At 43.2% G+C, this 25,475-nt stretch overlaps 1 protein-coding gene across 4 annotated transcripts in view; it reads left to right on the forward strand.

The window, feature by feature from the left end:
• cul9 (cullin 9) overlaps nucleotides 1-25,475 on the forward strand; it is a 318,678-nt gene that overhangs the window by 128,557 nt on the left and 164,646 nt on the right. For all 4 annotated transcript variants that reach the window (XM_078542786.1, XM_078542788.1, XM_078542787.1 and 1 more), the window contains 5 exons: nucleotides 2,488-2,678; nucleotides 5,739-6,138; nucleotides 13,278-13,678; nucleotides 14,758-14,948; nucleotides 16,071-16,294. In XM_078542786.1, the coding sequence (XP_078398912.1) occupies nucleotides 2,488-2,678; nucleotides 5,739-6,138; nucleotides 13,278-13,678; nucleotides 14,758-14,948; nucleotides 16,071-16,294 (1,407 nt within the window). The remainder of the gene's footprint in view (nucleotides 1-2,487; nucleotides 2,679-5,738; nucleotides 6,139-13,277; nucleotides 13,679-14,757; nucleotides 14,949-16,070; nucleotides 16,295-25,475) is intronic.

The raw sequence follows: 25,475 nt of genomic DNA on the forward strand, positions 1-25,475 counted from the left end.
GGAAAAACTCAGCAGGTCTGGCAGCATCTGCGGAGAGGGACACAGTTAATGTTTCGAGTCCGTATGACTCTTCAACAGAACTAAGTAAAAAAATTTTTTACTTAGTTCTGTTGAAGGGTCATTCAGACTCGAAACGTTAACAATGTCCCTCTCCGCAGATGCTGCCAGACCTGCTGAGTTTTTCCAGGTATTTTTGTTTTTGTGATGAAGTTACCTCTGTCTTCTCCCTCAACAGGATCAAACCTAATTTCCTAAACATTATCTCATAGCTTTTGTTCCTGGGATTGGCCACTATCTTTTTTCGGACCTTCTTGAAGGCAACATAATACCTCAGTCTAATAAGTAATATTGTACCGTACTTTACTCTAACTGCATCATTGTTCTAAAGTTTACTGATTTTCACCCCATAACTTCAAATTCCTTCCCATTCCAATATGACATGTGATTGTTTCCTTTGACACCCACATCTGTTTTGGGCTCCTATGGTGATGAAAGTGTCAAATGAATAAATAAGTGAAATCTTAACTTGAGACCCAAGTGAATGCATTATTCAGTCCTTAACATGTGCAACTACTGACCACCACCTAGGAGCCAATTAAAGTTCTATTATCCATAGGACTAGTAGTTGGCTGTCTTCTCTTCTGGCTCAGAAATAATATATTGTATAGGAGATAATGAGAAAGAGCAGAAGCTCAAGTCCACTCGCTATATATTTTCTTCAGCGAGTGGTTGATCCAAACAAACCAGTAAACTATCTTGTTCTATCTGTTATCTGACCTGAGTTAATCCCAGTTAGGGGTGTGGCAGGCCTTGAGCTATCAGCATGAGATTCTCCAGTGCCTATGCATTGAGCTACTCTTAAAGCACTTCTATAAATGTCAGGTGAGGTCAGGATTGGACTTCAAGATGTTTTGTTACCATGATGGCATAACTTGCCACAGTCAAGGTTTTCATATGAAGTGCAACCATTTGGAAGTGGCAGTGAAGTGTACTTGATATCCAGCAAGGAGGGAGCAGAGCAAAAATAGCAAAGCATTTTGAAAAAGTATGCCAGTCTAAAGTCAATAACTGTTTAAATTATTGGTGAAATGATTGCGAAAGGAATCTTGGGCACAACTACACCACGACGCCTGAAACTGCAGTCATTACAAATTGGACACCATCTGCTTTAGGAACTTAGGACTAACAAACCTGTCTGTTTGATAGATTTCACTTTCACTGGACTGTCTTCAAATTCTCGGCTTGGCTTATTAGAAAATGCTTTTGCTTTTGAGTCAGATGATTGTGGGTCAAACCCCATTTCAAGTTTGAGCACTTAACATAGACAGATAGTCCATTTCAGTAATGAAGGAATGCTGCATTGTTGGAGTTGCTGTCTTTTGATGACACATTTGGGCGCATGTAAGAGATCCTAAGCTGCTTTCAAAGAAGGACATGTTTAGACCACCATTTCTCCTACAACCATCCCTGAGAAGGTAGAATCATAGAATGAGTATGGAAAGGGAGGTTATTTGGCTTGGCTTTCTGCAAGATTAGCTCCTCTGCTACTGTCCTGTGGCCCTGCAAGTTTTTCTTTTTGGATAATTATCTAGTTCTCTTTTGAAAGTCATGATTGTACCTGCTTCCACCACACTCTCAGGCAGTGCATTCCAGACCCTAAACATTTGCTGCTGCATTCCAGACCCTAAACATTTGTTGTGTAAAAAAGTTTTTTCCCATGTCCTATTACTTTTGTCAATTATCTTAAATTGGTGTTCTCTGGTTCTTGATCCTCCCAGCAGTGGGAACAATTTCTCCCTATCTACTCTGTCCAGATCACTGATGATTTTGAACACCTCTATGAAATCTCTGCTCAACTTCTCTAAGGAGAACAGCCCAGCTTTTCCAAAATGCCCCATGTAGCTGAAGTCTCTGGTACCACTCTTGGAAATCTTTTCTGTGCCTTCTCTAATGCATTCACATACTACTTAAAGCATGGTGAACATTAGCCGAACATTCAGTGTGCAAATTAGTTGTCACATTTGCCTACATAATGATCACGGCAAAAAGTAATTTATTGGTTGTGAAGCTGCTTGAGATGTCCAAAATACTGGTAAAACATTGTATTAGTATAAGTTTATTTTCCATACTGTTCTCATCCCTGAAACACATCTAGTTGCTGTTTGAATCCAACTTACCCTCTCTGTTTTATTGGGTCTGCTTATTCTAGATCTCTGTTATTCTCTGGGTGACACAGTTCTGCCAGTCCATTAATCTTGCTTCAGATTTATTCTTTGTGTTCCTCCATATTTGAACCTTTTTGCACAGTTGCCTTGAATTACTGTTGAGTTCCCTTCATAATTTTGAAAATGAATTCACCTATTTCAAGCACTGGTTTTCAAAGAAAGCATTGCTGATGCCGGTGAAATGAGAATCTCAAGAGAATCCATTATTTATTTCAAAACTGGTGGGCGCATCACATCATATTTTAAAAATTTTGTTTTCTAGTTGCTCAGACGTTTTTCCATAAGCCGCCTGGTGGATTGTACTCCCTGCCTTATCTATCGGAGAGCATTTCTGAGGATTCCTCTACTCTTAGCCGCTCAGAATGGTGGGAGGTGCTTTTCTTCATCAAGAAGTTGGAACCTAAGCAGCAGCAGGAGGCTGTTGATATCATCAGGCAGAACCTGGAAGATCAGGTCAGAGATGCATGGTTAGAGATGCAAGGTTTGGCTGTGCGTGTATAATGTCGTTCTGCTGCAATACAGCCTCTTTCCTGGCATAATGTTATTCTGATATGAAAAAAAATGCAACAGGCTGTTGTGATCATATTAGTTTTGCAGCCCTGTGCCTGTTGTCGTCTTCCACTAACGCTTCCCCACCCACCCCCACATTTTGCCATCCTTTTCTGAAGGTGCTTCTTTGTATTGGATTGTGAATTCATGAGTGCTCACTGTTTCTTTTCAAAGTGAGCCTGTTCAATGATGATGGTAGAATATTCAGCTGTGCAACATAGGCAATCAAGCCTAATTCTGTAACCCAGGATTGTCTAACCTTTGTGCATGGGGGCCCGCATTTCCATTTTTCTCACCAAGCAAATTTCAGAAAGATACATGAATTAAAAAAAAAGTTGAGTATGGAGAAAAGAAACAACTTGTTGAGCAAAATAAAACAGTGCCAAAGCGATATATTGATAATATTAAAAGAACAGAGTAATTAATGATGGTGACCATTAGAGTGTGAGAAGGTGAACGTGTGTGTGTCCGGCTCTCACTCAGTCTCAGGGTGCTCACTCACTCACCCACTGTGTGGGTGGATGCGAATATATGTTGGTGTGTGGGGATGAGGGTGAGTGAGAATCCTGAGATGGTGAGTGAGCCAGACACACATTCACTCTCTCTCTCTCTCACTCACATTCTAGGAACACAGGAACAGGAGTAGGTCATTCAGTCAGTCGAGCCTGCTCTGCCATTCAGTACAATCATGGCTGACCAGCCATTTTAATGCCCTTTTCCCACACTATCTCTGTATCCCTTTATGTCATTGGTATTTAGAAATCTGTCAATCTCTACTTTAAACATACTCAATGACTGAGCTTCCACAGCCCTCTGGGGTTGAGAATTCCAAATATTCACAACCCTGTGAGTAAAAAGATTTCTCCCCATCACGGTCCTAAGTAGCTTCCCCCTTATTTTGAAATTCTAGATTCCCCCATCTTACCTGCATCTACCCTGTCCTATCCCTTTAACTATTTTATAGGTTTCAACACGATCACCTCTCATTCTTCGAAACTCTAGAGAAGACAGGCCCAGTTTTCCCAATCTTTCTTCATAGGACAGTCCCCCCATCCTGGGAACAAGTCTGTTGAACCTTTATTGCCGTAGAGGGAGTGCAACAATATCCTCCCTAAAGTAAGGGGACCAGAACTGCGCACAGTGCTCCAGGTGCGGCTAACCATAGTTCTATACAATTGAGGCAAGACTTCACTACTCCTATACTCAAACCCTCTTGCGATAAAGGCTAACATACCATTTGCCTTCCTAATTGTTTGCTGCACCTGCATGTTAGCTTTCAGTGACTTATTGAGGAAGATACCCCTGGTCCCTTTGTACATCTACACTTTTTGATCTCTTACCATTTAGGAAATACTCTGCACATCTGTTGCTGCTACTAAAGTGGATAACATCACATTTTTCCAATTAATATTCCATTTTCCATGTTCTTGCCCGCTCACCCTGCCTGTCCAAATCCTCTTGAAGCTACTTTGCATCTTCCTCCCAGCACACATTCCCACCCATCTTTGTCATCCACGAACTTGGAAATATTACATTTGGTCCCCACATCAAAATCATTGATATACATTGTAAACAGCTGGGGCCCAGGAATTGAATCTTACAGTGCCCCACTAGTCACAACCTGCCAATGTGAGAATGACCTGTTTATTCCTACTCTCTGTTTTTTGCCTGTTAGCCAATCCTTAATTCATGCCAGCTATTGCCTCCTACCCCATGTGTTTTAATTTTTGTTAACCAACTTCCTGTGGGTGATTTAGTCAAAAGCCTTCGGAAAATCAACGTATGCTATGTCCACCGACTCCCCTCTATCAATTCTGTTATTAACACCCTCAAAAAATCTCCGATAGGCTTGTCAGACATTATTTCCCATTCATAAATCTATGTTGACTATGTCCAATCAGATCATTATTATCCAAGTGTCCATTTATTACGTCCTTTATAATAGATTCTAGCATTTTCCCTGCTACCCATGTAAAGCTAACTGGTCTACAATTCTTTGTTTTCTCTCTCCCTCCCTTCTTAATCAGTAGGGTGACATTTACTACCTTCCAATCTGTAGGACCCATTCCAGAATCTATAGAATTTTGGAAGATGGTCACCAATGCATCCACTATCTCCATAGCTACCTTTTTCAACACTCTGGGATGTAGAATATCAGGCCCCAGGGACTTACCAACCTTCAGACCCATTAATTTCTCCAACACAACCTTCTTGCGAATACTAATTTCCTTCAATTCCTCATTCTCCCTAATCCCTTGGATCTCTAATTCTGGGAAATTTCTTGTATCTTCCTCAGTGAAGACAGACATAAAGTAATCATTTAGCTTCTCTGCCATTTCTCGATCCCCCATTATACATTCTCTTGACTCTCTCTCTCATACTCTCACACTCTCTTGTGTGCACTCTTCCTGCCCTCCCACTCTTCCTGCCCTCCCACTAAAAAAAATAAATTCAGGAATTCTGAGGCTGTTTCGTTTCACTCTCAGGATCTGTGTGCCACTGGCAAGGGAAGCACTTATTGCCCATCCCTAATTGCTTTTCAGATGGTGGTGGTATGCTGCCTTTTTTGAACAATTGCAGTCCATGTGGTAAAGGTACTTTCACAGATCTGTATTGTAGTTTTACATTGCAGTTTTAATACAGCTGAGTGGTTTGTTAGGCCATTTTGGAAGGCAGTTGAGAGGCAATCCTGTTGCTGTAGATTTAGAGTTACATGTGGGCCAGACCAAATTAAGAACAGCAGATTTCCTTCCCTAAAGCACCTTAGTGAATCAAATGGGTTTTTAATGACAATCCTGAAGTTTCATGACCAGTATTACTGAAACTAGCTTTTTAGTTCAAAGGAAGATGGTTGTGGTGAGGTGGCATATAATGATAGAAAAATCAACATGTCTTCTTTAAAATTATAAATGTGTGAACAATTACCTGAAATTTTTCTGAGTTCATGTTGCTTTCCTTCTGCAGATTTTGGTAATGGATGAGAGCGAGTTGATTCAGTTGACTGTACCAGCAGAACTTGCGCAGAAGCTGCTTCAGTTCCTCAGCCCCTTTTGCCCATCGGCCTACCTGAATGACCTGGAGTGCTCCCATGTTTATACCAAACACTGCTTGAAGAGGAAAGGGCTGGATCAGGATAACCTCCCTGGTGCATTAACCAACATTGAATACATCTCCCAGCCTGGCAGCACTGGCTTGATCTCCTCTGGATCATCTACCTCCCAGTCAAAGAAAGCCAAGAAAGAAGTTTCTCCAGATCTTGCAAGCTCTGCAGCAATTTCAATCAAAAATGATGCCATGCAGCAAACAGAGATGGGCAGAATGGAGGAGCTGGAGTTACCGGATGATCTTGAAGAGAAACTGAAAGGTGAGAGTATCTGGCGCAGATGGGAGTCAGGATCTGATTTCTACTCTGAACCAGAACAACTGAAGTGGTGACGCTATAACCAGCACAACCCACTGGGCACAAACAACCTGGAACTGCAGAGTATGGCCGGGTGTTGGTTGAAACTCCTGATGTAACTGATTTACAGTTTTGCCTGGTGCTTTTTAATGAAAATGAAATGCAGTGGACTACTGTAGTTACTTTATGTAATACAATATTTATTTAAATTTCACCAAAAAAGGCACTGATGTTATAACCTGATGGTGTAAGATTCTCCTAGGAAATTTTTGTGTTGTGGAGCCCCCCCCACCCCCCCCAACCCCCGATTGTGTTTTGAGTTGTTAGGAAGGAATGATTAGAAATCAGCTGCTGCCCACAGGTAGGAAGAGTCATTTGGGAATTCTTTGCACATTTTCCCATGGATGATATATTTTTGAATCATAGAATCATTGAGTTACAGAATGGTTACAGCATAGACATTCGGCCTGCTCCGTCCATTCCTGGACCCTGCAGGAGCTACTTGGCTCAACCCACTCCCCTGCCATTTATCTGTAGACCTTCAAATCTTTTCTCTTCAGCTCACCATCCAGAATCACAGAATAGTAATGGCGTAGATGGAGGCCATTCAGCCTGTCATGTCTGTGTTGGCACTTTCATGCCTTCTCCCTTTAGTCCAGCGCATTCTTTTTTCTCAGACAATAATTTTTTTTAAAGCTGTGATTGAATCTACCTCCACCACACACTCGGGAGGTGAATTCCAGATCCTAACCACTCGCTGAACAAAAGTTTTTCTTCCTGTTGCTTTTGTTTCTTTGCCATTCACCTCAAATCGGTGTCCTCTGGTTCTCCGCTCTTTCACCAGTGGGAACAGTTTTTCCCGATCTATTCTGTCCAGATCGTCAATGATTTTGAACATCTTTATCAAATCTTTTTCAGCTTCTCTTCTGAGAGGTCAACCCCTAGCTCCTCTAATGCTGGGGGTGCCACACTTTAGGAAGGATGCAAAGACATTAGAGATTCACAAGAATGGCTGCAGGGATGAGGGAGTTAAGTCATGTGGTTAGCTTGGAGGTCGAACTAGGTTTTATAAATGTTCTTCATAGCTTCCTTGCTTTTGTACTCCATGCCTCTATTTTTGAAACTCAGGATCCCATATGTCGTATTAACTGCTTTCTCAACCTGCCTACCACTTTCAATAATTTGTGCACGTATACCACCATATTACCCTCATCTGTCACGTCATTAAAAAACTCCAAGTTAAACACAATTTGCCCTTATGTCTAAACTGGCTTTCCTTAATTAATCCACACTTGTCTAAGTGACTGTTAATTTTGTCTTGGATTATTGTTTCTAAAAATTTCCCATTACTAAACTTGGACTGACTGGCCTGTAGTTGCTGGATTTATCCTTGTATGCCTTTTTGAACAAGGGCGTAATATTTGCAGTTCTCCATCCTCTGGCACCCTATATCTAAGAAGGATTGAAAAATTATAGCCAGTGCCTCTGCAGTTTCCGTCTTTATTTCCTCGTGTATCCTTGGATGCAACTGATCGGGTCCTGGTGATTTATCAAATTTGGGTACAGTCAGCCTCCTCCTCTTCAATTTTTTGCCCATCTAGTGTCTCAACTACCTCCTCTTTCACTATAACTTTTGGCAGCATCCTCCTTAGTAAAGACAGATGCAAAGTACTGTTTGAGTACCTCACCTGGAGGCAGAGGGCACAGCTGTAAATTCAATTTTTGGTCCCTAATCAGTCCCACTGTTATATGCATATGGAAGACTTTGGGAATGCCTTCCATGTTACCTGCCAGTCTCTTTTCATATTGTCCCTTGGCATCTGATTTTGCTTTTTCACTTCTCCTCTGACCTTTCTATATTCAGTCTGGTTCTCACTTGTATTAGCAACCTGGCCTCTGACATATGCACCCTTTTTGTGCTTCATCTTACTATCTATCTCTTTTGCCATCCAGTGAGCTCTAGATTTGTTTACCCTACCTTTCCCCCTCTTAGGAATGTACCATGACTGCACTGAACCACCTTCCCTTTAAAGAGCTCATTGTTCTGTCAGTTTTGCTTGCCATTATTTGATTCCAGTTGCCCTGGGCTAGATCCATTCTCATCCCATCAAAATTGGTGAAATTAGCGAAATAATTGTTTCACTCTGAATTGCTCCTTGTGCTTTCCCATAGCCAACCTAAACCCTATGATACTATGATCGCTATCTTCTAAACCTTCCCCTACTGACCCCTGATCCACTTGACCCACCTCATTCTCTAGAACAGTTCCAGCAAGCCTCCTTCCTCATTGGGATGGAAACATACAGATCTAGACAATTCACCAGAACAATTTCAGAAACTCTTTCCCCTCTCTGCCCTTTGCACTATGACTATCCCAAGCTATACTAGGATAATTAAAGTTCTCCATTATAAGTAGCTTTTACACCTGTCTATAATTTTCTTGCAAAATCTTTCCTCTGTATCTTTCTAACTAGTTGGTGGCCTATAGAAAACACCCAGTAGTATAATGGCACCTCTATTGCTTTTTTATGTCCCATGGATCTGATTAATTCAACACTATAATTATGTGATAAAATTCTCAAATTGCTTTTAGATTTTCTTCTAATTTATTGATCTGGTCTTATTTTAGAGTTGATGAATTTAAATTAAAAGTTGACCAGCATACTGACCCCATGCTTTTTAAAATTTATTCATTCATGGGATGCCGGTGTTGCTGGCTATGCCAAAATTTATTGTCCATCCTTAATTGCCCTTGAGAAGGTGGTGGTGAGCTGCCTTCTTGAACCGCTACAGTCCATATGCTGTATTCCACCGCACCGCCCCCACCCTGGCGGCTTCTCCATTCTCTCTCTCTTCCCTCTCACAGCCTCTCCTTTCCCCTGCTGGCCTCCCCTTTTATTCTCATGCTTACAACTGTTCCTGCAGGTAGATTGTCTACAGACCAGTTCAGAAAGAGATCAACAGCTCTGCTTGTCATTCAGAAATTTTTGGGTATGGATGAAGAGTGTTTTATGTTGGAGATAAGCAGCTTAAATCATTTCTAAATGAGGAGCTCCACAAACTTTAGTGCCTTCCCATTGTAGAAATCAGTTGCAAGCAAGGCTGGAAATAGCATTTGTATCTGGGGAAGAATGGTGCTACAAATTTCAATGGGGTAAATAGTGTCCTTTTAAAATTTTTTTTAGGATGTAGGTGACTCTGAAAGACTATTTATTGTCTTCCTCTACATAGTGTGAATCTGGACTGGCATGTAGGCCAGAGAAGGCAGCTTCCCTTATAGAATAGTTGAATTTTATGACATTTTGACAGCTTCCATGGTTAGTTTGTTGTAATGCCAGTCCTTGACTTGGCATGCTGGGATTGGGACTGGGACCTCTGGGTTGCTGGTCCTGTGCCTTAACTGCTAGATTACCATGACTCTGATGTCACTACTCCAGAACTGACATTGAATCATAGAATGTTTAAAGCACAGAAAGAGACCATTCAACCTGTCGTGCCTGTACCTGCTCTTCACCTGATGTCAGTCCCCTGCTTTTTCTCTGTAACCCTGTAAATATTTCCTCTTCATATAATGATTCAATTCTCTTTTGAAATCCACAATTGAATCTGCCTCCACCACACTCTCAGGCAGTTCATTCCAGATCCCAGCCACTCACTGCTTAAAGAAGTCTTTCCTCGTGATGCTGTTGCTTCTTTCGACAATCACCTTAAATTGGTGTTCTTTGGTTCTCAATTCATCCACCAATGGGAATGGTTTCTCCCTATCCACTTGGGCTAGACGCCTCTTGATTTTGAATACCTCCATTAAGTCTCCACTCAACCTTGTCTTTTCCAAGGAGAACAGCCCCATCTTCTCCAACCTATCTCTGTATCTGAAGCCCTTTGTGAATCTTTTCTGCACCCTCTCTAATGCCTTCAAAACCATCCAAAGGTGTGGTGTTTCGAACTCAACCCATTACTCCAGTTGAGGCCAAACCAGTGTTTTGTATAGATTTATCCTAACTTCCTTGCTTTTGTACTCAGTGCCCTTATTGATAAAACCCAATGTGCCATATGTTTATTAACCGTTCTCTCGACTTGCCGTGCCACCGACAATGATTTGTACACACATAATCCTAGATCCCTCTGCCCCTGAACCCCATTTAGAATTATACCTTTATTTTATATTGCCTCTCCACTTTCTTCCTATCAAAATCATCACTTCACATTTCTCTCCGTCAAATTTCACCTGCCATTCTACCAGCTGGTTTATATCCTTTTGAAGTTTAACACTATTCTCATCACAGTTCACAATATTTCCAAATTTTGTGTCATCTGCAAATTTTGTACTTTGTAAGCCAAAGCCTAGGTCATCAAAATATATCAAGGAGAGCAGAAGCCCTGACACTGACTCTTGGGAAATTCCACTATAAACCTTTCTCCTGTCCAAAAAAAAGGTTCACCATAACTCTGTTTCCTGTCATTCAGCCAATTTTGGATCATGTTGCTGCTGTCCCTTTTATCCCATGACCTGTACTTTTGTTCACAAATCTGAGGTGTGACACTTTATCAAATGCTTTTTGGAAGTCCAAGTTCACCACATCGACCACATTACTCTCATCTACTCTTTTTGTTACCTCATCAAAAAGTCAAACTTGATTTGTTCTTAACAAATCTGTGCAGGCTTTCCTTAATTAACCTGCATTCGCTCAAGTGACTGTAAATTTGCTCAAGTGACTGCCCCGGATTATCATTTCTAATAGCTCCCCCGCCACTGAGGTTAAATTGATTGGCCTGTGGTTGCTGGGTTTATCCTTACACACATTTTTGAACAAGGACGTAATATTTGCAATTCTCCTTTCCCTAAAGAGAATTGGAAAATTATGGCCCGTGCCTCTGCAGTTTACATTCTTGCTTCTCTAATATCCTTGGCTTCATCTCATCTGGTCCTGGTGACTTATCAACAAGTACAGAGAGACTACCCAATACCATGTCCTTATCAATGTTAAAGCCTTCAAGTGTCTGAACCACCTCCTCTTTCACCATGACTTGTGCAGCAATCCTCTTCCTTGGTGAAAATAGATGCAAAGTACTCATCTTGTAGCCCGGCCATGCCTCCTGGCTGCATACATATATCTGTCTTAGGTCCATAAGCAGCCCCATTCCTCCTTTTTGCCACTGTTTTACGAGTTATATGTCTATAGCAGACTTTTGGATTTCTTTTTATGCTGACTGCCAGTCTCTTCTTATACCCCCTCTTTGCTTCTGTTATTTGTTTTTTCAATTGCCCTTTAAACCTTCTATATTCAGTCTGATTCTCAATTGTATTATCCACCCGACAGCTGCTTCATCTTACACGCTGTCATCATCCAGGGAGCTCTGGATTTGTTTGCCTTACCTTTTCCTGTTGTGTGACACTACCTGAACTATCTCCTCTTTAAAGGCAGCCCATTGTTCTGTTACAATTTTGCATGTCAGTCTTTAATTCCAATTTATCCAGTCCAGATCCATTCTCACCCCATTCAAACTTGCTCTTCCCCCAATTAATTAATTCTTACCTGGATTGGTTGCATGTCCATTTCCATGGCCAGCTTAAACCTTATTATACGATGATCACTCTCTCCTGTTGTTCCCCTACTGGCACTTGATCTACTTGGCCCACCTCATTCCCAAGAGCTAGGTCATTTCTCATTGGACTGGAAACATACTCTTGAACAACTTTTGCCCCTCTCAGCCCTTTATTACAATTCCAGTCTGTATTAGGATGATTGAATTCTCCCATTATAACTACTCTATCATTCTTGCACTTCTCTGTAATTTCCTTGCAAATTTGTTTCTTTATATTTTTCCCACTAGATGTGGCCTATAGATGGCACCAAGCAGTGCAGTAGTACCTTTCTGTTTTTTAGTGCTAGCAACATAGATTCTATTCTTGACACCTCTGGGACCTCCTTTCTCTCCAGCACCTCATTGTTCTCCTTAATTAATACTGCCGCTCCTCCTTTCTTTCCTTCCCTATCTTTCCTGAACACCTTGTATCCGGAATATTTAGCAACCAGTCCTCCCCTTCTTTGAATTAGACCTACGTTACCACCACAACATCATATTTCCACATGGCTATCTGTACCTGTAACTCAACAGTCTTGTTTACCACACTCGGCGCATTCACATGCATGCATTGTAACCCTAATTTAGACTATTATATTCCCTCTTGTTCTGACCCTGCCTGATGCCTTATTATTTCATAGTCCTTTGTCTTTCCCAGTATTTGGTGCACCTTGGTATTCCTCTCTGATATGACCTCCTGATTCCTACAACACCGCCGAGTTAATTTACACCCTCTCCAATAGCAGTAGCAAAATTCCCCTCAAGGTCCTGGCTCTGTTCAAGTGAAACATGTTCAGTCTGTATAAGTCCCATCTCCCCAGAGCTGGTCCCAATGTCTCAAGAATCTAAAGCCCCCCCTCTGCACCATCTCTCCAGCCACACATTCATCTGCTCTATCCTGCTGTTTCTGTACTGACTTGTGTGTGGTATCAGAAGTAGTCCAGAGATTACTATCTTTGAGATCTTATTTGCTAGTTTCCTTCCTAGCTCCCTAACTGCAGGACCACATCCCTCTTTCTACCTATGTGATTGGTACTGATATGGACCACAACTGCTGGCTGTTCATCCTCCTCCCTCAGGTTGCTGTGTAGCCAGTCAATGGCATCCTTAGCCCTGGCATCAGGAAGGAAATATGCTGCCCTGGATTCACATTTGTGGCTGAAAAAACACCTGGTCCATTAACTGTCGAATCCGCTATCACGATGGTTTTCCAAATCTTCTTCCAGCCCTCCTTTACAATTGAGCCAACTGTGTCACCATGAACTTGGCTCTGGCTGCGAACCCGAGAGGGATTATCACTCTTATCGACATTCAGAACTGAATACTGGTTGTACTGCCTAGTAGTCACCCATTCCGTCTTTGCTTGCATACCCTTAAGCTGTGGAGTGACCACAGCTATAAATGTGCTATCCATGAAGCTCTCAACCTAGTGGGTGTGCCGCAGTGATGCCAGCTGCTGCTCAAGCTCTGAAACCCCAACATGATATGAACTAAAATAAGTTTTTTTTTTCCCTTAGTGTTCAACTGCCCAAAAGTGACTGGACGGAAGACTAACTTGGAGAAGGTGGGGGAGGTAGTGGAGATCATGAAGAAGTCAAGTTCTGATATAGGTTTGCAGGTTGCAGGTTTCAAGTTCATTACTAAAATGTTGGAAGATGACAGCACACGAGAGAAGCTGCCTCTTAAACTGGATTCCGGCATTAACCAAAGGGACAAACTGATCAAAGTGCTGGTGGAAGAATTGACCAACTTCTCCAAGGAAAAGCCCCTGGTTGTCACCTGTTTGCGATTGATTTACATCCTGATGCAAAGATATGACTGGAGAGCATTGTTTGCCACAGAGGGAGGAATCAAGAGTGTTCTGTCCTGTATGCAAGAGCATAAGAATTCTGCCCTTGTTCAGCAGGCTGCTCTGGCAGTAAGTGAAGCACCTAATTGAGGAATGTTTCCCTCTTTTTCCTTTCCTGAAGAAGCTGAGTGCCTTATAGTTCTTCCCCCAAGGGCACATCTATTCAAATTAAAATATAATGGGTGTATTGTTTTCCCCCCAGCCCAGAAGGCTTTAAGGTTACAGATTGATGGCCTATCCTCTGTCCTATATATTCTACCTATTTAACCAAGCAATATTAAACATATACTCTAGTACAAGATCCCCACAATTCTAGCCAAAAAAATGTAAAAGCCTGTAACCCTTGTATGAAGGTCATGGTATGGGCTGGAATTTACAACTGCATGTTCTCTCTTGAGCTGGTTAAATGTAGTCTTCAGTGCATGGGATAAGGGACTGGATGGTTGTAATTTGTGAACAATCCTAAAATGATCAATATTTGCACCTTGTGGTCTCAGTTGCTTTTTGTGATGTTTTGAACGGATTAAAGTTGATTTTATCTGCCACACAGTTAACATGAAGGAGGGACAACTGATATTTGCCAAGATTAACAGCTGGCTTAGAGGTAGCATGCAGTCAGAAGGTCATGGGTTCAAGTCACATTCTACAAACCTGAACACAAAATCTAGGTTGACCTTCCATTGCATGACTGAGGGAGTACTGACACTGTCGGAGTTTTTGGGATTAAATCCGGCCTTGTATGCCCACTCAGATGACATAAAAGATTCCATGGCACTATTTGGCAGAAGTGCAGTGGATTTTCCTTGGTGTCTTGGCCCATATTTATCTCTCAGTCATCATCACTAAAATATATTTTCTTGTCATTGTTTTCATTGCTGTTAATGGGGCTTTGTGTGCAAATTAGTTGCTGTGTTTCCTACATTACAATAGTGAGTACCCTTTAAAGTACTTGATTGGCTATGAAATGCTTTGGTATGTTCTGAGGATGTGAGAGGAACTATAGAAATGTAAGTTTTTTTTTTCTTTTTAAAGCTAGTGACATTCAGTGATACACCCTCCACAGTATGATGTTTGATTTGATTTGTACGTTATTAGTTTGATACAGTAGTTAATACAACAGGACACAAAGTTGATATTTGTCTTCACAGACTTTGAAGATCCTGACTGGAGCCAGCAAGTATGACATGCGTACTAAAAGTGTTCGGCCTCACCTTGCTGATGCTGATGCCCAGATCATCCTTGAAATCTTTGCCAGCATTGGCTCAGCCTCTACCCAGGATTCCAAAGGGCTGCTCAGTGTTATCCCTGCTGCTGTAGAGAAAATGATGAACACCACAGGGTAAGGAGAGTTTCTCAAGATGTGCTCTTTCATTGGTGTTTATCTTTTCTTACCCTGCACCTTTTCGGATTTTTCCCAAGTTGAGGACTTTAACACTTGCTCATAACTATGTATTTCCTTAATTTGTAAATTTAACTGCGCCACGCTAAGCGGGGACTGCACTTTGATCTCTCAATTTCTCCCTATTTTTTTCTTTCCTGAAAGTAGGGACTCCTGCTGGGATGACCCTCTGGATGCTGACTGTTGGCAGCTGGCTCATGTAGATTCTTCTAGTATAGCGTTTGTGGTAATTATCTGCAGGCCATTCCAGCGTGGAAGGACCAACAAGTGAACTAGTTCCTATGCTTGTGCAGTGTCTGCACATGTACTTTCTTGTGCTAGTTACTGGATAACAATTAAGAGCAGGGGTGCTAACAATTGTTTTTTCATCTTTTACCAAGAGTGCTGTGTAGTAACCTGACAGATCAGCTACTCAGTACAGGACAGCAAGTGGTCTATGTGCCATGACTCCAAATAAGTCAATGAAGCTAGCAACTAGAGTGCTGAGTGAGCCATTAATAGTTTAGAATTGTATTTTAAAGTGTGTTGTAATAACACATTTTTATTTTGCACACTTTGTAAATTACTGAAGCTCCCCAAATACCACTATCTCTAATTTCGTTTCAGTGCGGTTACTGCATATGCTCATGTTTATAAAACAAACTGCTGTTTTGTTCGCCTCCTCCCTGACACTCCTGATTGCAGCTTCCTGCTCCCTCCCCAGGCCTTCCCTCTCCCTGGCCCTCCCGCTCCCCTCCACTTGCCTTCCCGCTCCCACTCCCCCTGCACCCCGCACCCACTCCCACTCCCCCGGCCCTCCCACTCCTCCTCCCCCATCCCCTGGCCCTCCTGCTCCCCTCCGACTGAACCCCCACTGTGAGCGAGCAGAACATATTATGCTTTATATGAACCTTTAGCTCTCAGAATCTTGGATGCTAAGACATTGTTCCTACAAATGTATTGCCCATTGTTGGATTGAATACTGAATTGAGTTGAAATAAATCATCAGCTGATGCTAACATGACATTCTCTTCACCAGGCGATATTTTACCCTTTAATTGCTACCTTATTCATCCTCTCCAGGTGCTCCTCTGCGGTCCAGGATGGCCTGTTAATCGTCATTATGCTGGTTTCTAATCACAAAAGCCTTGCAGAATTGTTGGTATCTTGTGACATCTGCCCAATCCTGTATAGCTGTATTGGAAATGGGAGCAGCTCCACAGGCAGCCATCAGCAGATGCTAGCTATCATGGCCCTTAGTAACATCTCTCTGAACCACAAACTCTCTACTGGAATTGAGAACAAAGGTAAAACAAGATGGTACTTTAAAATACTGTTAAAATCCAGAATAACTACTTGAATGTAGTGTTTGCTCAAACTCGTTACCTAAATGACTTAGCTTGGCACATTATTTCAATGAGCCATTTCTATTCCTCAGGCCATTGTGCCACATTTTACTATTATAGATGGAGTATTGTGTAATGAGACAAAGTTAATTAGTTATATAGTAATGGATCCTCTGGGGAAAGAGTAATCATGATGTGATAGAATTTCATGTTTGAATATTATGAGATTGGAATCTTAAATTTGAGCAAAGCCATTATGGAGGTATGAGGGGTGAGTTGGCTGAGGTTGTTTTGGGGAATGAGATTAAAAGATATGACAGTAGATAAACAATGGCAAAAATTTAAAGAAGCAGTTCATAATTCTCAATGAAAATACATTCCGTTGAGGGATATGAACTCCATTAGGAAAATGTACCGGCATCGTTAACTAGAGAAGTGAAGATAAGACTGGTCAGGAAAGTGAGATCCCATGGGATACAGGGGAAGATGGCAGGTTGGATCCAAAATTGGCTCAGTGACAGGAAACACAGGATAATGGTCAAGGGATGCTTTTGCGAATGGAGAACTGTTTCCATTGGTGTTCCACAGGGCTCAGTGTTGGGGCCCTTGCTGTTTGTTGTATATGTTAATAGTTTAGACTTAAATGCGGGAGGCATGATTGAGAAATTTGCAGATGACACAAAAATTGGCTGTGTAGTTGATAGTGAAGAGAATAACTGTTGACTCCACAATAATATCAATGGGTGGCTGAGTGGGCGGGGAAGTAGCAAATGGAATTCAATCCAGAAAAGAGTGAGGTAATGCATTTGGGGAGGGCAAACAAAGCAAGGGAAGATTCAATAAATGGGAGGCTATTGAGAGGGGTTGAGGAAGTGAGACACCTTGGAGTGCAGGTCCTCAGGTCCCTGAGGGTGGCACAACAGGTGGACAAGGTGATCAAGAAAGCAAATGGAATGTTTTCCTTTACTGGGCGAGTTATTGAATACATAAGCAGGGATGTAATGGTGGAACTGTATAAAATGCTGGTTAGGCCACAGCTGGAATTTTGTGTACAGTTCTGGCCACCACATTACAGGAAGGACATAATTGCTCTGAGTGCAGAGGAGATTTGCAAGAATGTTGCCAGGGCCTGAAAATTGCAGCTACGTAGAGAGATTGGATAGACTGGGGTTGTTTTCCTTAGAACAGAGGAGGCTAAGGGGTGACCTAATTGTGGTGTACAAATTTATGAGGGGCCTAGATAGGGTAGACAGTAAAGACTTGTTTCCCCTAGCTGAGGGGTCAGTTATCACGGGGGGCAGCATTTATTGCCCATCCCTAGTTGCCCTTGAGAAGGTGGTGGTGAGCTGCCTGCATGGACCGCTGCAGTCCATGTGGTCTAGGTACACCCATAGTGCTGTTAGGAAGGGAGTTGCAGAGTTTTGACCCAGCGACAGTGAAGGAACAGCGATATATTTCCAAGTCAGGATGGTGAGTGACTTGGAGGGAACTTCCAGGTGATGGTGTTCTCATTTATCTGCTGCCCTTGTCTTACTACATGGTAGTGGTTGTGGGTTTAGAAGGTGCTTTCTAATGAGCCTTGGTGAATTCCTACAGTGCATCTTGTAGATGGTACACATTGCTGTACTGTGTGTCGGTGGTGGAAGGAGTGAATGTTGGTGGATGTGGTGCCAATCAAGCGGCTGCTTTGTCCAGGACAGTTAAGCTTCTTGAGTGTTGTTGGAGCTGCACTCATCCAGGCAAGTGGGGAGTATTCCATCACACTCCTGACTTGTGCCTTGTAGATGATTGGCAGACTTTGGGGAGTCAGGAGGTGAGTCACTCACCTTGTAGCCACAGTATTTATATGCCTAGTCCAGTTCAGTTTCTGGTCAATGGTAATCCCCAGGATGTTGATAGTGGGGGATTCAGCGTTGGTAATGCCATTGAACATCAAGGGGTGGTGGTTAGATTCTCCCTTGTTGGAGGTGGTTATTGCCTGACACGTGTGTAGCACAAATGTTAGTTGCCACTTGTCAACCCAAGTCTAGATATTGTCCAATCTTGTTGCATTTGGACATAGACTGCTTCAGTATCTGAGGAGTCGTGAATGGTGCTGAACATTGTGCAATCATCAGCGAACATCCCCACTTCTGACCTTATGATGGAAGGAAGGTCATTGCTGAAGCAGCTGAAGATGGTTGGGCTGAGGACACTATCCTGATGAACTCCTGCAGTGATGTCCTGGAGTTGAGGTGATTGACCTCCAACAACCACAACCATCTTCCTTTGTGCTTGGTATGATTCCAACCAGTGGAGAGTTTTCTCCCAAATCCCATTGACTCCAGTTTTGCTCGGGCTCTTTGATGCCACACTCGGTCAAATTTTGCCTTGATGTCAAGGACAGTCATTCTCACCTCACTTTGGGAGTTCAGCTCTTTTGTCCATGTTTGAACCAAGGCTGTAATGAGGTCAGGAGCTGAGGGGCCCTGGCAGAACCCAAACTGGGCATCAGTGAGCAGGTTATTGTTAAGAAAGTGCTGTCTGATAGCACTGTTGATGACCCTTTCCATTACTTTACTGATGATTGAGAGTAGACTGATAAGGCAGTAATCAGCCAGGTTGGATTTGTCCTGCTTTTTGTGTACAAGACATACCTGGGCAATTTTCCATATAGCTGGGTAGATGCCAGTGTTGTAGCTGTACTGGAACAGCTTGGCTAGGGACGCAGCAAGTTCTGGAGCACAAGCCTTTATTACTGTTGCCGAAATATTGTCAGGGCCCATAGCTTTTGCAGTATCCAGTGCCTTCAACCGTTTCTTCATATCACGTGGAGTGAATCAAATTGGCTGAAGACTGACATCTGTGATGGTGTGGACCTCCGGAGGAGGCTGAGATGAATTATCCACTCGGCACTTATGGCTGAAGATTGTTGCTAATGCTTCAGCCTTATCTTTTGCACTGATATGCTGGGCTGCTCCATCATTGAAGATGAGGATATATGTGGAGCCTCCTCCTCCAGTGAGTTGTTTCAAGGCCACCACCATTCATGATTGGATGTGGCAGGATTGAGCTTAGATCTGATCCGTTGATTATGGGATTGCTTAGCTTTGTCACTTGCTGCTTATGCTGTTTGGAACGCAAGGGCACTGAGGAGTGCGGAGGAACAAAGGGATCTGGGAGTTCAGATACATAATTCCCTGAAAATGACGTCACAGGTAGACAGGGTTGTAAAGAAAGCTTTTGGCATACTGGCCTTCATAAATCAAAGTATTGAGTATAGGAGTTGGGATGTTATGGTGAGGTTGTATAAGACATTGGTGAGGCCAACTTTGGAGTATTGTGTGCAGTTCTGGTCGCCTAACTACAGGAAGGATATCAGTAAGATTGAAAGAGTGCAGAGAAGATTTACTAGGATGTTGCCGGGTCTTCAGGAGTTGAGTTACAGGGAAAGATTAAACAGGTTAGGACTTTATTCCTTGGAGCGTAGAAGAATGAGGGGAGATTTGATGGAAGTTTACAAAATTATGAGGGGTATAGACAGAGTAATTGCGAGTAGGCTCTTTCCACTTAGATTAGGAGAGATAAACACGAGAGGACATGGCTTTAGGGTGAAAGGGGAAAGGTCTAGGGAGAACATTAGGGGGAACTTCTTCACTCAGAGAGTGGTGAGAGTGTAGAACGAGCTGCCATATGACGTGGTAAATGCGGGCTCACTCTTAGGTTTTAAGAATAAATTGGATAGATACATGGATGGGAGAGGTCTGGAGGGTTATGGACTGGGTGCAGGTCAGTGGGACTAGGGGAATAATATTTTGGCACAGACTAGAAGGGCTGAATGGCCTGTTTTTCTGTGCTGTAGTGTTCTATGGTTCTATAGTCCTGTGTTATAGCTTCACCAGGTTGACATCTCATTTTTAGATATGGCTGGTGCTGCTCTTGACATGCCCTCCTGCACTCTGGCTAGCATCTTCTTCCTTGGTAAAGACAGATGCAAAGTATTCATTTGATACCTCAGCTATGCCCCTGGCCTCATGCCTAAATCCCCTAATCGGCCCTACTCCCCCTTTTACCAACTTTTTGCTGCTTATATCCCTAAAGAAGACCTTTGGATTCTCTTTTATGTTAGCTGCCCTTCTCTTTTCATACACCTCCTTGCTTCTGTTATTTGCTTCTTCACTTACCCTCTGAGCCTTCTAAATTCAGCTTGGTTTTCAATGTATTCTCTAGCTGAAACCTGTCATAAACATAGTTTTTCACCCTTACCTTAATTTCTATCTCTTTTGTCATCCAGGGCGCTCAGGATTTGTTTGCCTTACCTTTCCCTTTTGGGGGAATATACCTTGACTGTGCCCAAACTATCTCTTCTTTGAAGGTAACCCATTGATCAGCTGTTTTTTTCTGCCAACTTGGACTCCAGTTTATTTAGCCCAGATCAGTTCTTGCCTCATTGAAGTTGGCTTTCCCGCAGTTAATTATTCTTACTCTGCGCCCCTTGTCTGCTGCTCTACACCTCTCGCCCGCTGCCCTGCCCCTTCGCCCGCCACCCTAACATTCTTACTTTTCTATCTAGCTTCTCAAAGTGGCTTTGAGACACTTAAATTTATTGTATTATGGCAGCTAGTGCCGTAAAATGGGGCATGGCTTGCCTTCCCCCAACAATCCAGCATTACGAAGAGAGGACTCCCAGAACAGGTGTGCTGCACATTTCTCAGGAGGTCTGGTTTGGAATTACGGGCATGGAAGGTAAGTAAATAGGAGTGGGGTGGCAATCCGAATGTGATTGCCACTCCTGGAAGATTGGGTCCCTTGTATCCAGGAATATTTAACACCTAGCCCTTCTTGGAGCCTGGTCTCTGTTATAGCCGCAACATCATATTTCTACATGGCAATCTGCGCCTGTATCCCACCAATCTTATTAATCACATCCCGTGCATTCACATATTCACATATATACACTATAATGCTGAATTAGACTTTATTACTTTCTCCCTTATTCCAATCCCACCTATTAATTTACTATTCCCTACTCTAGCGCTTTCTCCCAGCATGCTGTGCACTTTGGTATTCTTTCCCAGCATGCTGTGCACCTTGATTTCCGAAGCCGAGTCACACCCATAAATTCTGTTCCTTCTCTGCTGATTTTATTCTTTGTTTTAAGTTGAACTAGATTGTTAGACACCTCTGTGTTCTATTCGAATATAGTGCTGAGCTATTGATCCCATATCCAGTCCATCAGAAAGACCCCATGTACTTTCATCTCTAACATCTCCTACTTCAACCAATCTGTTGCTGAATTCCTGGTCTATATCTTTGCCACCTCTAGTCAATTACTGCAGTGCTCTATCTTAATCCCATATTTCAAGTTAATTAGCTTAAACTCAACCAAAAATTTACTGTCTATATTCTATCGCATACCAAATCCTGCTCAGCAATCCCCTGTCCTTGCTGACCTATGTTAGCTCCTAGATTGCCAATGTAATGTTCTCATCCTTGTGTTAAATCCCTTCATGACTTTGGTGCTGCCACACTTTGTAACCTTTCAGCTCTCTAACCCTCCCCCCATGAAAACTAACTGGCCTGTTGTGCATTACCCCCAGATTCATCCCATCATTGCTTGTAGTACCTTCAATCACCTAGGCCCAGTGCTTTGGAATTCCCTACAAAAATTCCTCAGCTTTCTCCTTCATTAAGATCCTCATTAAAATCTACACCTTGGACCAAGTGGTTGGTTATCAGCTTTGACATGTCTGATCGTATTACAATGAAGCCTCTTGGGAAGTTTCTGTATGTTCAGGCTATGGAAATACAAGTTGCTGCAACCAAGAAATGGCAGTTCAACATTCCCAGTTACAGATTTTCAGATGGGATAGAGAGGGGGATAAAAAGGGAGGGAGTCACAACATTGGTTGGACAAACAGCTGTGATCTGACAAACAAAACTGGGATAATGTCAGTGTAAGAAGTATAAAGGGCGCAGAATTCTTAAAAATGCATTTAAGAGAACATTTTTATCTAAAACGTAGCAAGCCTAACAAGACAAGGGGCAGCCCTAGATTAAATTGCCATTTATTAGCAAGCCAAGCTTGAATGCTGTCCAGGCCCTTCTGCATACTGACATGGACTGCTTCGGGATTTCAGGAGTCACATTATGCAATCATCAATGAACGTCCCCAACTTCTGACTTTATGATGGAGGGTGGATCATTGATGAATCAGCTGTAGATGGTTGGAACTAGGGACATTATCCTGAGGATCTCCTGCAGTGACGTCCTGAGGCTTAGATAATTGACCTTCAACAACCACAACCATCTTCCTTTGTGTTAGATGTGACTCCAACCAGTGGAGAGTTTTCCCTCTGATTCCCATTGACTTTAATGTTGCTAGGACTCCTTGGTGTCAAGGTTATTCATTCTCCCCTTATGTCTTGAGTTCAGCTTTGTCCACATTTGGACCAAGGTTGTAATAAGGTCAGGAGATGAACCTTGTTCTAAAGACTAGTTTCGTATTCATAAAAACAAAAAACTACTGCGGATGCTGGAAATCCAAAACAAAAACAGAATTACCTGGAAAAACTCAGCAGGTCTGGCAGCATCGGCGGAGAAGAAAAGAGTTGACGTTTCGAGTCCTCATGACCCTTCAGCAGAACTGAGTAAAGTTAGGAGAGGGGTGAAATATAAGCTGGTTTAAGGTGGGGGGAGAGAAGTTGTGGGGGGGTGGGGGGGTGGTGGGGGGGGGAGGTGGTAGTAGGGACAAGCAAGCAGTGATAGGAGCAGATAATCAAAAGATGTCACAGACAAAGGAGCAAAGACGTGTTAAAGGTGGTGATATTATCTAAGAGAATGTGCTAATTAAGAATGGATGGCAGGACACTCAAGGTACAGCTCTAGTGGGGGTGGGGTGGAAAGACTGACAGGGCATAGCAGATTTAAAAGTAATGGAAATAGGTGGGAAAAGAAAAATCTATATAAATTATTGGAAAAAACAAAAAGGAGGGGGAAGAAACGGAAAGGGGGTAGGGATGGGGGAGGGAGTTCAAGATCTAAAGTTGTTGAATTCAATATTCAGTCCAGAAGGCTGTAAAGTGCCTAGTCAGAAGATGAAGTGCTGTTCCTCCAGTTTGCGTTGGGTTTCACTGGAACAATGCAGCAAGCCAAGGACAGACATGTGGGCAAGAGAGCAGGGTGGAGTGTTAAAATGGCAAGCGACAGGGAGGTTTGGGTCTTTCATGCGGACAGACCGCAGGTGTTCTGCAAAGCGGTCGCCCAGTTTACGTTTGGTCTCTCCAATGTAGAGGAGACCAGATTGGGAGCAACGAATGCAGTAGACTAAGTTAGGGGAAATGCAAGTGAAATGCTGCTTCACTTTTAGGAGTGTTTGGGCCCTTGGACGGTGAGGAGAGAGGAAGTGAAGGGGCAGGTGTTGCATCTTCTGCGTGGGCATGGGGAGGTGCCATAGGTGGGGGCTGAGGAGTAAGGGCCCTTAGCTTCTTCCTTGAACAGAGGCCCGAACAATCCCCATCCACCACTACTCTCCTCCGTCTGGCTGAACTTGTTCTTACACCGAACAATTTCTCCTTTAACTCCTCTCACTTCCTCCAAATAAAAGGTGTGGCTATGGGTACCCGCATGGGCCCCAGCTATGCCTATCTCTTTATGGGATATGTGGAACATTCCTTGTTCCAGTCCTACTCTTGCCCCCTCCCACAACTCTTTCTCCGGTACATCGATGATTCCTTCGGTGCTGCTTCATGCTCTTGTCGGGACCTGGAAAAATTTATTAATTTTGCTTCCAATCTCCAGCCCTCCATCATTTTCACATGGTCCATCTCTGACACTTCCCTTCCCTTCCTTGATCTCGCTGTCTCAATTTCTGGTGATAGACTGTCCACCAATATCCATTACAAGCCTACCGACTCCCACAGCTACCTCGACTACAGCTCCTCACACCCCGCTTCCCTTAAGGACTCCATCCCATTCTCTTAGTTCCTTCGCCTCCGTCGCATCTGTTCTGATGATGCTACCTTCAAAAACAGTCCCTCTGACATGTCCTCCTTCTTCCTTAACCGAGTTCCACCCACGGTCGTTGACAGGGCCCTCAACCGTGTCCGGCCCATCTCCTGCACATCCGCCCTCACGCCTTCTCCTCCCTCCCAGAAACATGATAGGGCCCCCCTTGTCCTCACTTATCATCCCACCAGCCTCCGCATTCGAAGGATCATCCTCCGCTATTTCCGCCAACTCCAGCATGATGCCACCACCAAACACACCTTCCTTTCACCCCCCCTTGACGGCATTCCGTAGGGATCGTTCCCTCTGGGACACCCTGGTCCACTCCTCCATCACCCCCTACTCCTCAACCCCCACCTATGGCACCTCCCCATGCCCACTCAGAAGATGCAACACCTGCCCCTTCACTTCCTCTCTCCTCACCGTCCAAGGGCCCAAACACTCCTTTCAAGTGAAGCAGCATTTCACTTGCATTTCCCCTAACTCAGTCTACTGCATTCGTTGCTCCCAATGCGGTCTCCTCGACATTGGAGAGACCAAACGTAAACTGGGCGACCGCTTTGCAAAACACCTGCGGTCTATCCGCATGAAAGACCCAAACCTCCCTGTCGCTTGCCATTTTAACACTCCACCCTGCTCTCTTGCCCACATGTCTGTCCTTGGCTTGCTGCATTGTTCCAGTGAAACCCAACGCAAACTGGAGGAACAGCACTTCATCTTCCGACTAGGCATTTTACAGCCTTCCGGACTGAATATTGAATTCAACAACTTTAGATCTTGAACTCCCTCCCCCATCCCTACCCCCTTTCCGTTTCTTCCCCCTCCCTTTTGTTTTTTCCAATAATTTATATAGATTTTTCTTTTCCCACCTATTTCCATTATTTTTAAATCTACAACTAATACCTTGTCAGTCTTTCCACCCCACCCCCACTAGAGCTGTACCTTGAGTGTCCTGCCATCCATTCTTAATTAGCACATTCTCTTAGATAATATCACCACCTTTAACCCGTCTTTGTTCCTTTGTCTGTGACATCTTTTGATTATCTGCTCCTATCACTGCTTGCTTGTCCCTACTACCAACCCCCCCCAACTTCTCTCCCCCCCGACCTTAAACCAGCTTATATTTCACCCCTCTCCTAACTTTACTCAGTTCTGC

Source organism: Cetorhinus maximus, chromosome 5, assembly GCF_964194155.1.
Source record: "Cetorhinus maximus chromosome 5, sCetMax3.hap1.1, whole genome shotgun sequence".
Taxonomy (NCBI): domain Eukaryota; kingdom Metazoa; phylum Chordata; class Chondrichthyes; order Lamniformes; family Cetorhinidae; genus Cetorhinus; species Cetorhinus maximus.